This window comes from Bufo bufo, chromosome 9 (genome assembly GCF_905171765.1).
Source record: "Bufo bufo chromosome 9, aBufBuf1.1, whole genome shotgun sequence".
In the NCBI taxonomy this organism is placed as follows: Eukaryota; Metazoa; Chordata; class Amphibia; order Anura; family Bufonidae; genus Bufo; species Bufo bufo.
The window spans coordinates 47,791,003-47,804,953 of NC_053397.1; the positions used below are offsets into that span (position 1 = coordinate 47,791,003).

At 44.6% G+C, this 13,951-nt stretch overlaps 1 protein-coding gene across 2 annotated transcripts in view; it reads right to left on the minus strand.

Moving 5' to 3' along the window:
• The window catches only part of DPYD (dihydropyrimidine dehydrogenase), a 1,571,083-nt gene that overhangs the window by 1,289,256 nt on the left and 267,876 nt on the right, over positions 1–13,951 (minus strand). For both annotated transcript variants that reach the window (XM_040406865.1, XM_040406866.1), the window contains exon 3: positions 12,761–12,843. In XM_040406865.1, coding sequence (XP_040262799.1) covers positions 12,761–12,843 — 83 coding nt within the window. The remainder of the gene's footprint in view (positions 1–12,760; positions 12,844–13,951) is intronic.

Below are 13,951 nucleotides of genomic sequence, written 5' to 3' on the forward strand. Positions count from 1 at the left end.
CTCTAATTAACTAGCATATAAAAAAAAAATATGACAGTTACAATTTAAAGAATTTTTATGATGTTATTTTAAATGTTCCATTTCAATATCTATATTTAAACAAAAACCATAAAACACTGCAGTTTTTGCCCTGGTCACTAAGCCTAACTTCTTGGTCTGTACAGTTCACTTTACTGTAGTTACCTGCTTATCTCTCATTCTAACCCCACCTATAATGATATCACCTTTGTGCAGTGGCATGCCTAGGGGGCGGGAGGGGGGGGGCTGCGGTCCACCCGGGGTGGCGGCTCTCAAGGGGGTGCCAGAACAGAAGCAATCAGCGTTTCCAACAATACAGATGGAAGCGCTCCTTGCTTTTCCCTTTATAAGATGCAGTGCATCTTATAAAGGGAATACTAGTGAGCACTTCCATAATGGAAGCGCTCACTAGTCTGCAGGAGGAGGGGGAGAGAAGCGCTGTGAGTGCTGTACAGTACTTACTCCTGCTCACTCTTCTCAGAGCCCGCGCTGCTGTGTCCTGACTGCCTGCAGCATCAGGATGTACAGGGCACACTCTGACCTGACGCTGCAGGAGGTCAGGTGACTGCAGTGCAGTGCGGGCCCTGAGAAGAGAAGACAGCCAGGACAGGGAGAGTGGTGACAGGAGAGGTAAGTTACTTTATTATTTTACAGTCTTATCTGATGTTTTATATGGAGGTCTAATGGGGGGTCTGAAGAGGTCTAATGGGGGTCTATGAGGAGTCTGGAGGTCTGACTGGGGGGTCTGGAGGTCTGACTGGGGGTCAGGAGGTCAAACTGCGAGGGTCTGGAGGTCTGACGGGGGGGTCTGAAGTGGTCTAATGGGGGTCTGGAGGTCTGATTGGGGGGGTCTGGAGGTCTTATTGGGGGTTTGTAGGTCTAATATTGGTCTGAATGGAGGTCTGGAGGTCTGACTGGGGGGTCTGGAGGTCTAATGGCGGTCTGATTTGGGGTCTGAAGGGGGCGGTCTGGAGGTCTAATGGGGGTTTGATTGGGGGTCTGGAGGTCTGACTGGGGGATCTGGAAGTTTTATGGGGTTAGATATGGGAGTTTGGAGGTCTGATATGGGGGTCTGGTCTGAGGTCTGATATGGGGGTCTGGACTGAGGTCTGATATGTAGGTCTGGAGGTCTTATATGGGGGTCTGGAGGTCTAATGGGGGTATTATAAGGGGTGGTCTTATCTGGGGTCTGATATTGGGTCGGGGTCTTACATGGAGGTCTAATGGGGGTCTGATCTGAGGTTTAAAACTGGTGTCTTATATGGGGTCTGACATAGAGGTCTAAAGGGGGTTTGGTCTGGGATGGGGGATATCATTTAGGGTTTTATATGGGGGATTTTTTTGTACTAGGGCACAATATAAAGGGGTGGTACCAGTATTTTCAGGGGGACTGTTTCTACAGGAAAGTATTGGGGAGCACAGTGGACACAGTATTGGGGGTGGCCAGTGGCGTCGCCAGGGGGATGCCAGAGGGAGCCACGGCCCCCCCTACATTGGGCTGTGACCCCCCATGTACCCCACCAACTAAAATGCCGCCCACAAGTGAGCCGCCGCAGTCGGGTACAGGGAGATGAGTGCTTCCATTGCGCTCATCTCTATAGTCATCTGCCCGCCTGTGCTGCGGCGGTGCAGGGAAGGGAGAGGCGTGTCCCTTCCCCTTCCTCTGATAGGCTGCCGGCCTAGTGCCTGCAGCCTATCAGAGGCCGTTGCAGGCGGCGCAATGACGTCATCGCACCGCCTGAGCCATACAGCGCGGGACACAGGCCGGAAGAGGCCTGCATCGCATCGCTGACATGGAGGTAAGTATGATTTATTTATTTTTTACAACAGTGTTACTGGCACATTGGGGGCATGGCTGATTACTGGCACATGAGGGGGGCTTATTACTGGCACATTTGGGGGGGCTTATTACTGGCACATTGGGGGGTTTATTACTGGCAAATTTGGGGGGCTTATTACTGGCACATTGGGGGCATGGCTTATTACTGGCACATTGGGGGGGCTTATTACTGGCACATTGGGGGGGCTTATTACTGGCACATTGGGGGGGCTTATTACTGGCACATTGAGGGGGGCTTATTACTGGCACATTTGGGGGGGCTTATTACTGGCACATTGGGGGGCTTATTACTGGCAAATTTGGGGGGGCTTATTACTGGCACATTGGGGGGGCTTATTACTGGCACATTGAGGGGGGCTTATTACTGGCACATTTGGGGGGGCTTATTACTGGCACATTGGGGGGGCTTATTACTGGCACATTGGGGGGCATGGCTTATTACTGGCACATTGGGGGGGCTTATTACTGGCACATTGGGGGGGCTTATTACTGGCATATTGGGGGGGCTTATTACTGTCACATTGGGGGCATGGCTTATTACTGGCACATTGGGGGGCTTATTACTGGCACATTGGGAGGGGGCTTATTACTGGCACATGGGGGGGCTTATTACTGGCACATTGGGGGGGAGCTTATTACTGGCACATTGGGGGGTGGCTTATTACTGGCACATGATGGGGGGGCTTATTAGTGGCACATGATGGGGGGCTTATTACTGGCACATGATGGGGGCTTATTACTGGCACATGATGGGGGGCTTATTACTGGCACATGATGGGGGGCTTATTCCTGGCACGTGATGAGGGGCTTATTACTGGCACGTGATGGGGGGCTTATTACTGGCACGTGATGGGGGGCTTATTACTGGCACGTGATGGGGGGCTTATTACTGGCACGTGATGGGGGGCTCTTGTTACTGGCACGTCATGGGGGGCTTTTGTTACTGGCATGTGATGGGGCACTTATTACTGCCACGTGATGGGGGGCACTTATTACTGCCACGTGATGGGGGGCACTTATTACTGGCATGTTATTGGTGGGCACTATAGGGGCATCTACTGAGGCCACAAAGAAGGGGTATTTTATATGGGGGGCTCTGTACAGTAGCATTTTATACTGGGACACATTATGGTGGGTACTATGGGGAAGGGGGGAGAGGAGTACTATGGGGGCACTAAGAAGGGGTATTTTATACTTGCAAATTATGGGGGACACTGAGGGCATCTACTGGGGCACGATATATGGGGGGCTCTGTACAGTAGCATTTTATACTGGGACACATTATGGTGGGTACTATGGGGAAGGGGGGAGAGGAGTACTATGGGGGCACTAAGAAGGGGTATTTTATACTTGCAAATTATGGGGGACACTGAGGGCATCTACTGGGGCACGATATATGGGGGGCTCTGTACAGTAGCATTTTATACTGGGACACATTATGGTGGGTACTATGGGGAAGGGGGGAGAGGAGTACTATGGGGGCACTAAGAAGGGGTATTTTATACTTGCAAATTATGGGGGACACTGAGGGCATCTACTGGGGCACGATATATGGGGCATTTTATACTGGTATATTATGGGGGGCACTAGGAGGATGGGGGAGAGGAGCAATATGGGGGCATTTACTGGGGGCACTATATAGGGAGGGGTATTTTATACTGGCACATTATGGGGAACATTAGCTCAACTAGGGGCATTACAAGGGGGTATTTTTTGCACTGTCACATTATAAGGATAATTATTTCTACTGGGGGAGCGCATTATGGTGGGTTTTATTACTCCCCCATGGTATGAGCTCCTAGTAGCAGCACCAGCCTCTCCCTGCTCTGCTATCCCTCTGCCCCTTCTCCAAATCCTTATTATGAAATCTTTCTCATTAGGATGAAACACAACATCAGCTCCACCGAGCCCCCGGCCAAAGTGTTGAAGTGGCGTCCGAGATCCCCAAGGGCCAAGCCAAATAATTGTAAGTTTTCATGTGAAAAATGTTTATGTTCTACACATATAGCATACACTGTGCCTTACAATGTACAGTATACCGCTACACTGTGCCACACAATGTACAGTATACCGCTACACTGTGCCACACAATGTACAGTATACCGCTACACTGTACCACACAATGTACAGTATACCGCTACACTGTGCCACACAATGTACTGTATACCGCTACACTGTGCCACACAATATACAGTATACCGCTATACTGTGCCACACAATGTACAGTATACCGCTACACTGTGTAGTCTGTTCTATAAGCACCCTTGTTCTGTGGCGGCGGACAGAAAATAATCTGGAAGTGCCCCTCCCGAGACCAGGCTCTGGATCCGCCACTGGACCGCTCACAGGAGTGTACATTTCTTCTAAACTGTAATCCGTATCCTCTGACCTGCAGAAATCAGCACTCGCTCGGTAACAACTAACAGGCAGTACCTGTAGGCTGTAGCCTGGCCCTGTTACCGAAGCTAGCCGAGTGGTGTAAGGTTAAGGTACTAGTAGAGATGAGCGGCCGCTGAATCCGGATTTAAAGTTAAAGTTACTGCAGGATATGGGTTACAGTTTAGAAATGTCAAATGTACACTCCTGTGAGAGGCGGGGAGGGAGATCTGTGGATGACATTGTTATAGAGGGGGAAATGGGGATGACACTGTCATGGGGTGGATCTGTGGATGACACATATAGCATAAGATGCTATATACGGTATGTGTCATCCACAGATCCCCCCCCCCCATAGCAGTGTCATTCACAGATCCCCCTCACTATAAAAGTGTCATCCACAGGCAGCTAGGACATGTTGAAATCTGAGTGATTTTTTTCTTTATTTTTTAAACCACAGAGAGCAGGACTTTTCTTCCCTGTTGCGGTTTTAGGTATTGGGTAAAGTATCGCAGCATTTCTAAGCGTACTTGTGTAAATGTATCGTTGTTATAGCTTCTCCCCCTACTTTTGTCCTGGCCCCCAGTGTGCCCCCCCAAAATTTGAAAGGTAGAGACGCCACTGGGGGTGGCAGGATGGGGTGTTGAGAAGGTGGGAGGATGATAGAAAAGTAGGATGTCTGTTTGTTAAATTCTGCAGAGATGAGGTGCGGCTGAAAAGTCACCATGGTGGTCTGATCTAACAGGAGAAGAAGAGGAAAGAGAATATCTACATCAGAGAATAGAAGTCACTGGATGTAAGAGGTGTGTGGTGCTGTATAACCCTGTTTGTTCTGTAGCGCTGTATGTAATGTTTTCCTAGTATGTCTTTAAAGGGGTTGTCTGATTTTTTTTTGTATAAGCGCTGCCCTCTCATATGAGCGCTGCCCTCTCTTCAAATAGCTGTGGGCACAGAGGGCATTACTACTATGGAGGGGGCACAGACGGCATTACTAATATGAAGGGGGCACAATGGGCATTTCTACTATGGAGGGGGCACAGAGCCAGAGTGCATTACTACAATGAAGGGGGCACAGTGGGCATTATTACTGAGAAGGGGGCACAATGGGGATTTCTACTATGGAGGGGGCACAGAGGGCATTACTAGCACAGTGGGCATTACTACTAAGGGGGCAACATGGCATTATTACTGTGAAGGGACAAAATGGGCATTATTACTGTGAAGGGGCAAAATGGGCATTATTACAATGAAGGGGGCACAGTGGTCATTATTACCATAAAAGGGGCACAATGGGGATTATTACTATGAAGCGGACACAATGGGGATTATTACTGTGAAGGGGGCACAATGGGGATTATTACTGTAAAGTAGGCACAAAGGGCATTACTACTATGGAGGGGGCACAGAGACCATTACTAGTGTTAAGGGGGCACAATGGGCATTTCTACTATGGAGGGGGCACAGAGCCAGAGGGCATTACTACAATGAAAGGGGCACAGTGGGCATTATTACTGAGAAGGGGGCACAGTAGGCATTATTACTGTGAAGGGGCACAATGGGGATTTCTACTATGGAGGGGGCACAGAGGTCATTACTAGCACAGTGGGCATTACTACTATTAAGGGGCAAAATGGACATTATTACTGTGAAGGAGCAAAATGGGCATTATTACTATGAAGGGGGCATTATTACTATAAAGGGGGCACAATGGGGATTATTACTATGAAGGGGGCACAATGGGGATTATTACTGTGAAGGGGGCACAATGGGGATTATTACTGTAAAGGGGGCACAGAGGGCATAACTACTGTGAGAGAGCACAATGTGGGCATAACTACTGTGAGGGGGCACACATCTGTACAAAACTACTGTGAATGTTGTACAATGAGGGCAAAACTACTGTGAGGGGGTACAATTTTTTTAAAGTATTGGGGGGGGGGGGGCAGAGAAAGCACCCCAAGCACCCTAGGCTAGGCACGCCACTGCCTCTGTATATAGATAAGAAAGGATCCACCTATCACAATAGGTGATTGTCAGAGCTTATCTATTGTTTCCTTGTACAATGACCTCTGCACAGTTCACAGAACATGCCTAGAAAACTCTCCCATAGAAGTCAATGAGATCCTCTGGATAGATCATCAGCATCTGACCAGCGGGGGTCTGACAATGAGAAGGCCGCGGCGCTGCTGGAGCGCCGCTGCCTTCTCAAACAGCTGATCGGCGGGGGTCCCGGGTGTCAGACCCCCGCCGGTCAGATGCTGATGATCTACCCAGAGGATAGATCATCAGTTAAAACAAAGTGCATAACCCCTTTAAACGTAGGTTGTGTGCGACTGTGACTTATTTGTGTTGTGTGAGAAGGTTTTGTTTGGTGCGTATCTTTTGGGTGTTGAACAACCTAAATCATATGAGACTTACTCCAAAATGGCATTGTGACTCCAATATAATAGCAGGTTACAACCATATGGAGCCTTGTGGCCCCAGTCTAAATGATTTTGTATTTGCATGGTTCTTTTCTAAAAATGACATTTCAAGCCTCATACCATGATGTGTTGACCACCACTAGCCTAAGATGTGCTTTGGTATACTGTGTATTCTACTTAAAGGGAATGCCACCTTGATCTTGGACTATTATTTGCAGTAATACATGAGTAGTACTAAAGGTGTCCAGATCGCTATTTTTTTTTATTTCCCATTGCCCCCCATTCCTCTACTGTCAGCATTTAAGGATCCATTGAAATACATTGTTGGGACTGTTGGGCATGCGCACAGGAGTCCTCTCCATTATGTCAGCATAGCACTGCAGTGCCGACTGTGTTACAATACCTAGCTTCCAGCGCTTACACCAGTGGAACGGAGAGCAGTAGGAAAATAAAAAATGGAGATCTGAGCTTCTTGTCCCCGATACAAATGGTGACAGATTCCCTTTAATAGAATAGTATCTTGGAATGCTCCTTAAATTAAAGCAGCACATGAAGCCATAGTTAAAGACTTAATAAAAAAAAAACCTCATTGACGTTTAAATTATTTTGCATGCCTTTACTGTGCACTTATTGTAATCACTGCTTCAATTGTAAGTAGAAGTTATTAGATGCTACCAATTTAACAGGGTCCTTTAAATTCTTTTGGGCTTTCTTTAAGGCTTAAAGTGAGTTTTACTGGAAAGCAAAAGGTCCATCTGCATCTATTAATACTCCCTATTATTTAACATTAATTATTTTTATTTTACTGCGGTGAAATACACTGACAAAAATAAATTTTATTATCGTTCATTTACAGTTTATTTTCATCGAGTCAAGAGCTTAGAGGCTAGAAAATGTGCTCATCTGAAAAGCAATTTTCTCACGATCTAGCTGCAATCAGCAGCAACTACAGCCTAATAAATTAGACCCTTTGGCCAAGATGTATCTAGAAGTTAAAAATACTCCTAATATCAAATATAACTTCTCAGTTCCGTGTTATATTTTTCAGTATGTTTTTTTTTCCTGGACAGGTTTATTTATTCTATTATATTAGAGCTTGCACAAAAATGTGAATACATGTATTACCCTTTATAGAAGAGATCATCTGGAGTTGGGGCAATGCATCTGCAGTAAGCCATTGTGTCTCTAAGGCTCAGTTCACACCTGAGCGTTTTACAGCGCGTTCCTACGCGCTGTAAAACGCTCAACAAGGAGAAACCAATGCTTCCCTATGGGAATGGTTCTCACCTGGGCGTTTTACAGCGCGTACGATCGCGCTGTAAAACGCCCGACGCTCACACAAGTACAGGAGCGTTTTTTTGGGCGCTTGTCGCGCGTTCCCGTACATAGACTTTCGGGAACGCGCGACACTGTGTGTACACTTGTCTCTGTATGCGCGCTTGTAAACGCCCGTACAATCGCGCATACAGAGCGCTCCTTTCAGAACGCTCAGGTGTGAACTGAGCCTAAGCCCTCATTCTATTGAAAAAGAAAGCTTTCCTAGGTTGATCAGTTAATCTGCATATAATTAGAAAAAAATTGTAGGAGACAGGTTGTCCTGTTGGAAATGTATTCCAGATGCAATGTTTTGGCTATAGAGCCTTTATAAAGCATTGCTTGATAAAGGCTCTATAGCTGAAACGTTACATCTGGGATAAAGTTCCAACCGGACGTGCCGTCTCCGCCCTTTTTTCTATAATTATAAGCCCTCATTCGGACGGCCAATAGGAAACATGTCTAGACCATGTGTAGTCTGTTTTTCTTGCAGACCAATGTGGAGACATCTGAAGAGACTGATTAAGGCTACTTTCACACTAGCGCTTGATCGGATCCGTTCTGAACGGATCCGATCATATTAATGCAGACGGAGGCTCTGTTCAGTACGGATCCGTCTGCATTAATAACTTAGAAAAATTTCTAAGTGCGAAAGTAGCCTGAGCGGATCCGTTCAGACTTTCAATGTAAAGTCAATGGGGGACGGATCCGCTTGAAGATTGAGCCATATGGTGTCATCTTCAAGCGGATCCGTTCCCATTGACTTACATTGTAAGTCTGGACGGATCCGCACGCCTCCGCACGGCCAGGCGGACACCCGAACGCTGCAAGCAGCGTTCAGCTGTCCGCCTGGCCGTGCGGAGGCGAGCGGAGCGGAGGCTGAACGCCGCCAGACTGATGCAGTCTGAGCGGATCCGCATCCATTCAGACTGCATCAGGGCTGGACGGAAGCGTTCTGCTCCGCTCGTGAGCCCCTTCAAACGGAGCTCACGAGCGGACAGCAAAACGCTAGTGTGAAAGTAGCCTAAATTGAGTGGATCAGTCCTCAGTCTGTTCTAAACTCGGACAGCACCCAGATGGGAAAAACGCCAATATAAAATTAGCCACAGGGTCAGTTTTCACATCGAGGATTTGTTGTGTATGAAATCTGCAAAAAGTTTATCTGTCAGTTGCTAATTTAATTGAAAGAAATCTGCATGTTAATACAATGTACTTTGCTTATAATTTCTCCCAGTGATAGATTCATGTAAGTGATGATGTCGCCACCTACAATTTTTATATGTCAAAAGAGCCGCCCCATTACAGGATCAGTAGCTTAAAGAGGTACCTATACATAGAAATAACAGGTTTGTCGACATAGGGCGTTCAGAGGTAGCAGATGCACCTGGGTCCCTGTGCCTTAGTGGGTCCAAAGGCCCCAATTGCTGCAGAAGAACACATTATTAACCATGACGCGGGGTGGGGTACCTGCTACAGATTTTGAATTGGCGCCCAAGAGCTTCAAGTTGTATATGTCTTGCAGGTTAAAAAAATAAGAAAAATAGCTCATATTGCTCTCCAAGTAGTTAGGTTACTGTAGGATTTCTTTGCACTACATTAAATGATTTTCACAAAACAAACCTTGGCATAAAAAGATGCCTGAATCTAATGGATGTAAATGGAATTGGTAATTGGATAATTTGATGCAGAATGTACATTAGGATTTACAATACAGCAATAATCAATTTCTGATGTGCTATGACGCGTGGAAACTCTTGACGGTCTCACATACTTCAGAAAGAAATGTTTAACGGCAAGAATTTTTAATGCAAAGTTAATAAAGTACATTGATCAACAGTAGTTACTAAATACAAAGCAATAAATAAATAAATAAAAGCCATGATTGCTAAAATATTGTGTAAGTCAAATAGCATGCCATATGAAAAGTCTTATAAGTAAAGATATAAATAAGATGTTTGCAAACCTATATAATTATTGCAAGGTGTTAAAATGGTTGTCCAATGTCAATTCTTGATGGGTTTCTAAATGATAAAGTAATTAAACTAACTGGAAATGGTATGAATGGCCCAATTTCTGTCCTCTCATGGTCCCAGAAGTGTAGCTTCTTTGTCTGACCTATGATGTTCTGACATAGGCACCAAGCTTCCTCCTTCTTTCTGTGTTGGTTAAATGATTAAAGGAACTGGCAGTCTGGATGAGTTCTCCTTCTCTGTCTTTGAATTAACCGTAATGGAGAAAGGGGTTGGCTTAGCTAATGAACCCAGCCCACTTCATACAGGCTGCCAACACAGAGAGGGGTGAAGGCTGTGTAGGAATATCAACAAAAGCTACAGTTCTAGGACCCCAAGAGGAGGTCTGACCCCAAAACACTGGTGTAAATTTCAAAATTACTGCGTCTACGCCGCATACATCACAGTGCACCTGGAAAAAGAGCGATGCCGGCATTATTGAAGAGGATATGTTGTACTGTGATGTATGTGGTGCAGTAATGAAGTCCACACCTGCGAGCATCCTTTCTTCACTATGCCTGCACCACATACCAAATGGCTGAAGCTTTTACCCAAATTTAGGGCCAGGTAGGATGCCATGAACACTGCCTGTCCCTGTCAATCGAGTCTAGAAGGGCAATGCCAGAGGTGGGAGAAAGGAGCCTCTAGGAAAACTGGTGTCGATGTCAAAACTACTGCGTCTACGCCGCATACATCACAGTGCACCTAGAAAAAGAGCGATGCCGGCATTATTGAAGAGGATAGGTTGTACTGTGATGCATGTGGTGCAGTAATGAAGTCCACACCTGCGAGCATCCTTTCTTCACTACGCCTGCACCGCATACCAAATGGCTGAAGGTTTTACCCAAATTTAGGGCCAGGTAGGATGCCATGAACACTGCCTGTCCCTGTCAATCGAGTCTAGAAGGGCAATGCCAGAGGTGGGAGAACGGAGCCTCTAGGAGCAGGAGCATTGCCCCTCTGCTCCTAGAGGCTCATTTGCCTATAATAAATCTTCCTATCTTCTCAATAACGGCAGCACGTGACCCCTGACACCCCACGGATCAGCTGTTAGAAGAGGATGTGGCTCTCTGGGGAGAACTGCAGTGCAATCCTATTCAAGCACTGTGTTTGGTAAGCTGTGAGGAGGCCACCATGCTAACCAGAGCAAACAGCTGATCGTCGGGGATGCTGGGAGTCAGACCTACGCTGATCTGATATTGATGACTTGTCCTAAGAATTAGCCACCAATATCTGATCAGTAGGGTACTGACTCCCGACACCCAACAGATCAGCTGTTAGAAGAGGCTGCGGCTCTCCAGTGAGAACTACAGTGCAGTCCCATTCAAGAACTGTGTTTGGTCATCTGATTGTCGGGGATGCTGGGAGTCAGGCCTCCACCGATATGATATTGATGACTTCTCCTGAGGATAGGCCATCAATACAAAAATCTCAGACAACCTTTTAAAATATCATTAATATCTTATGTAATAGGAAGGAAATTGGAGAAAAAGAAACTGAATTATTTGCTTGTCCACTTAATAGCATAGTTGGTAGATATATGATGGTTCAGAAGCTGAGGTCTCCATGAGTTGTCAATCCAGGTTTAGATCACATATTCACTATCTTGCAAAAAAATTAAAAAAATGGTTTCTTTCTTCATTATAATGCTGCAGAGTTACTTTTGCAAATGATCAGAATACTAGTGTATATGCCTCACACCACAGTTATTAAGGGTTTTAGACACCTTCCCTTGCTTTGGACAAAGAGAGATACAGCACTATGTGCCAACACTACTTTAGAATATATGGTATCAATTTATGTGGCGTAATCAGTGGTATAAACTTGGTGGTTTAGACTAGACAGTCTAAAAGAGCTCCGGATTTATCCTTCAGCATCAGCCACTGTGGTAATGTAAATCTAAAGGTCGCTATAAACACTAGCCTAAAGTGGTCTATTTCAACCAAAACTATTGTTTGTTGGTTAAAATGTCTTGTTTAAAAACAAGTTGGTCGTGTTTAATATTTTCATTTGATAGTCTTTAAAAAGTTATTTTATTCAAAGAGAGATAGTTTGCGAATAAAAGATCTTTCTTTGAAAGAACATTCCTAGAAAAATTAACCAGTTTAAATCACTGTAACAGAAAATATGGCCTAGAATTTGTATGGCCGAGTTTGCAAAACAGTCATTCACCAAATGTTTGTTCAACTACTGCTTAATATTCAACCAACTTCTATTTAATGTGTATGGCCACCTTTAGATATTATCAGAAAAATCTGCCCATGTAAATGGGGTTCTCCATTTTTTTAACAAAAAATAATGCCAATAGCATCCAATAAGTTCTCAGCTTTCTTTCATTCACGGCTTGGTACGAAATAAAAGAAGTAACCTGATTGGTTGTTATGGACAACACTGGTACTCTGTGTTTTTTTTTGCAGGAAACAAGTTTTATTTTTTAGAATACCGGCCTTAGTTACATTATTCAGTATGCACAATTCATGCTCCTTCTAGAATACAAGCATTGCTATTCATACATGGTTCAGAATAAATATAATTCAGAAGCACCTTAAAGCATTTCAAGCCACCAATTAAACATTTAGTTTTTTAGTATGTAGTGAGGCTTATTATTTATGCAGCTTTAAACCAAAGCATATCCTCAAGGGAAGCCTATCCAGTGACAAATTAATACCTTGGAGAACATAGCTGAACAGTGGCAATGAACTCATTTACTCCCCCAATAATGAAGAATGACTTCTTGTATTAGCACAAGGATGACTGTTACCATGGTGATCTGAACTTACCTCATGGCTTCTCGAAGAGCTCCTCTCTCACTAAGAGTAGTATGTTTGATGTCATCAAAATTATTTTCCAGTTTCTCACATTTCTGTAAAAATAATAAATATGGCATCGACATTAATTACTGTGGTTTCAAATTTTTGCGGAAAATTGTTAATCGAGTATTGTTTGAAATAAAACAATGTTCTTTGTTGGTAGATTATGCTAAATTGTAGATATAAGGATAGGGCACATTTACATCTGCCATTGCATAAGTTACATCTTTGCATTAGTAAAACATTTCCCTTGAAGTTTTTGCAACTATGAAGAGAAAACTTCATAATGGTTCATATATTCCGAACCAAATCCTTAGGTCAAGTTCATATCTGCGTTGAGCTTTGCGTACTTCTGATCTATCAGAAGAACTGAAAAATAAGAAATAGCACAAACTAACCCTCAGCAAAGACTACTTTTTCATATTTCTGTTCTTCTGACCGATCAGTAGAATGAAAAGCTCAAAGCAATTGTGAAGCCATCCTAACAAGAAGAAGGGTCTGATCACTGGGAGGCTGACACTTTTTATTTGCTCTTTGCAGCATTTCAACTGTAAATGGGGCATCCAAAGGAGCCCCATTTACAAGGAAAAACAGCCCCCTGTGGGGGAATTTGATACAGGCAGAGCTGATTAGTCTGCTAAGACCTAGTATCTCCACTCTGACCAAGACACCTGGGGACTACATGATTTTCGGGTTCCTCTATTCACTTGTTGAGTGTTATGCACTGAACAGAGGAGAAAGAAGAATTGGTAATAAACCATTTTAGTATTCTCCTTGGAGTCCCTGGCTGTCATTGATAGCTGGGGACCTTACCTGCTTCTACTAGATTGCAGGAACAGGACCTTTAATCCCACTCTGTACATGTATGACACTCCAAAAGCCTTAAAGCCCAGAACCAAGCCTATATGGGTTAGCCCATTTTGATAGAATGGTCCTTCATAATGAATTGATTATAGGATGTTGTGCTGTTGGGACTCCCAGTGATCAACTGTAATCCAAATGCAATTGTTTAGCTTTTCTGCAGTGTCATCACAGGGGAAGTAATGTGTTACACAGCTCAAATTAATGTCCATATAAAAGATAAATATGTTGAAGCTTCCAAAGTGAGAAACTGAATTTTAAAATGGTGTATCGTGTAGAATAGACAAATATATTCTTAGA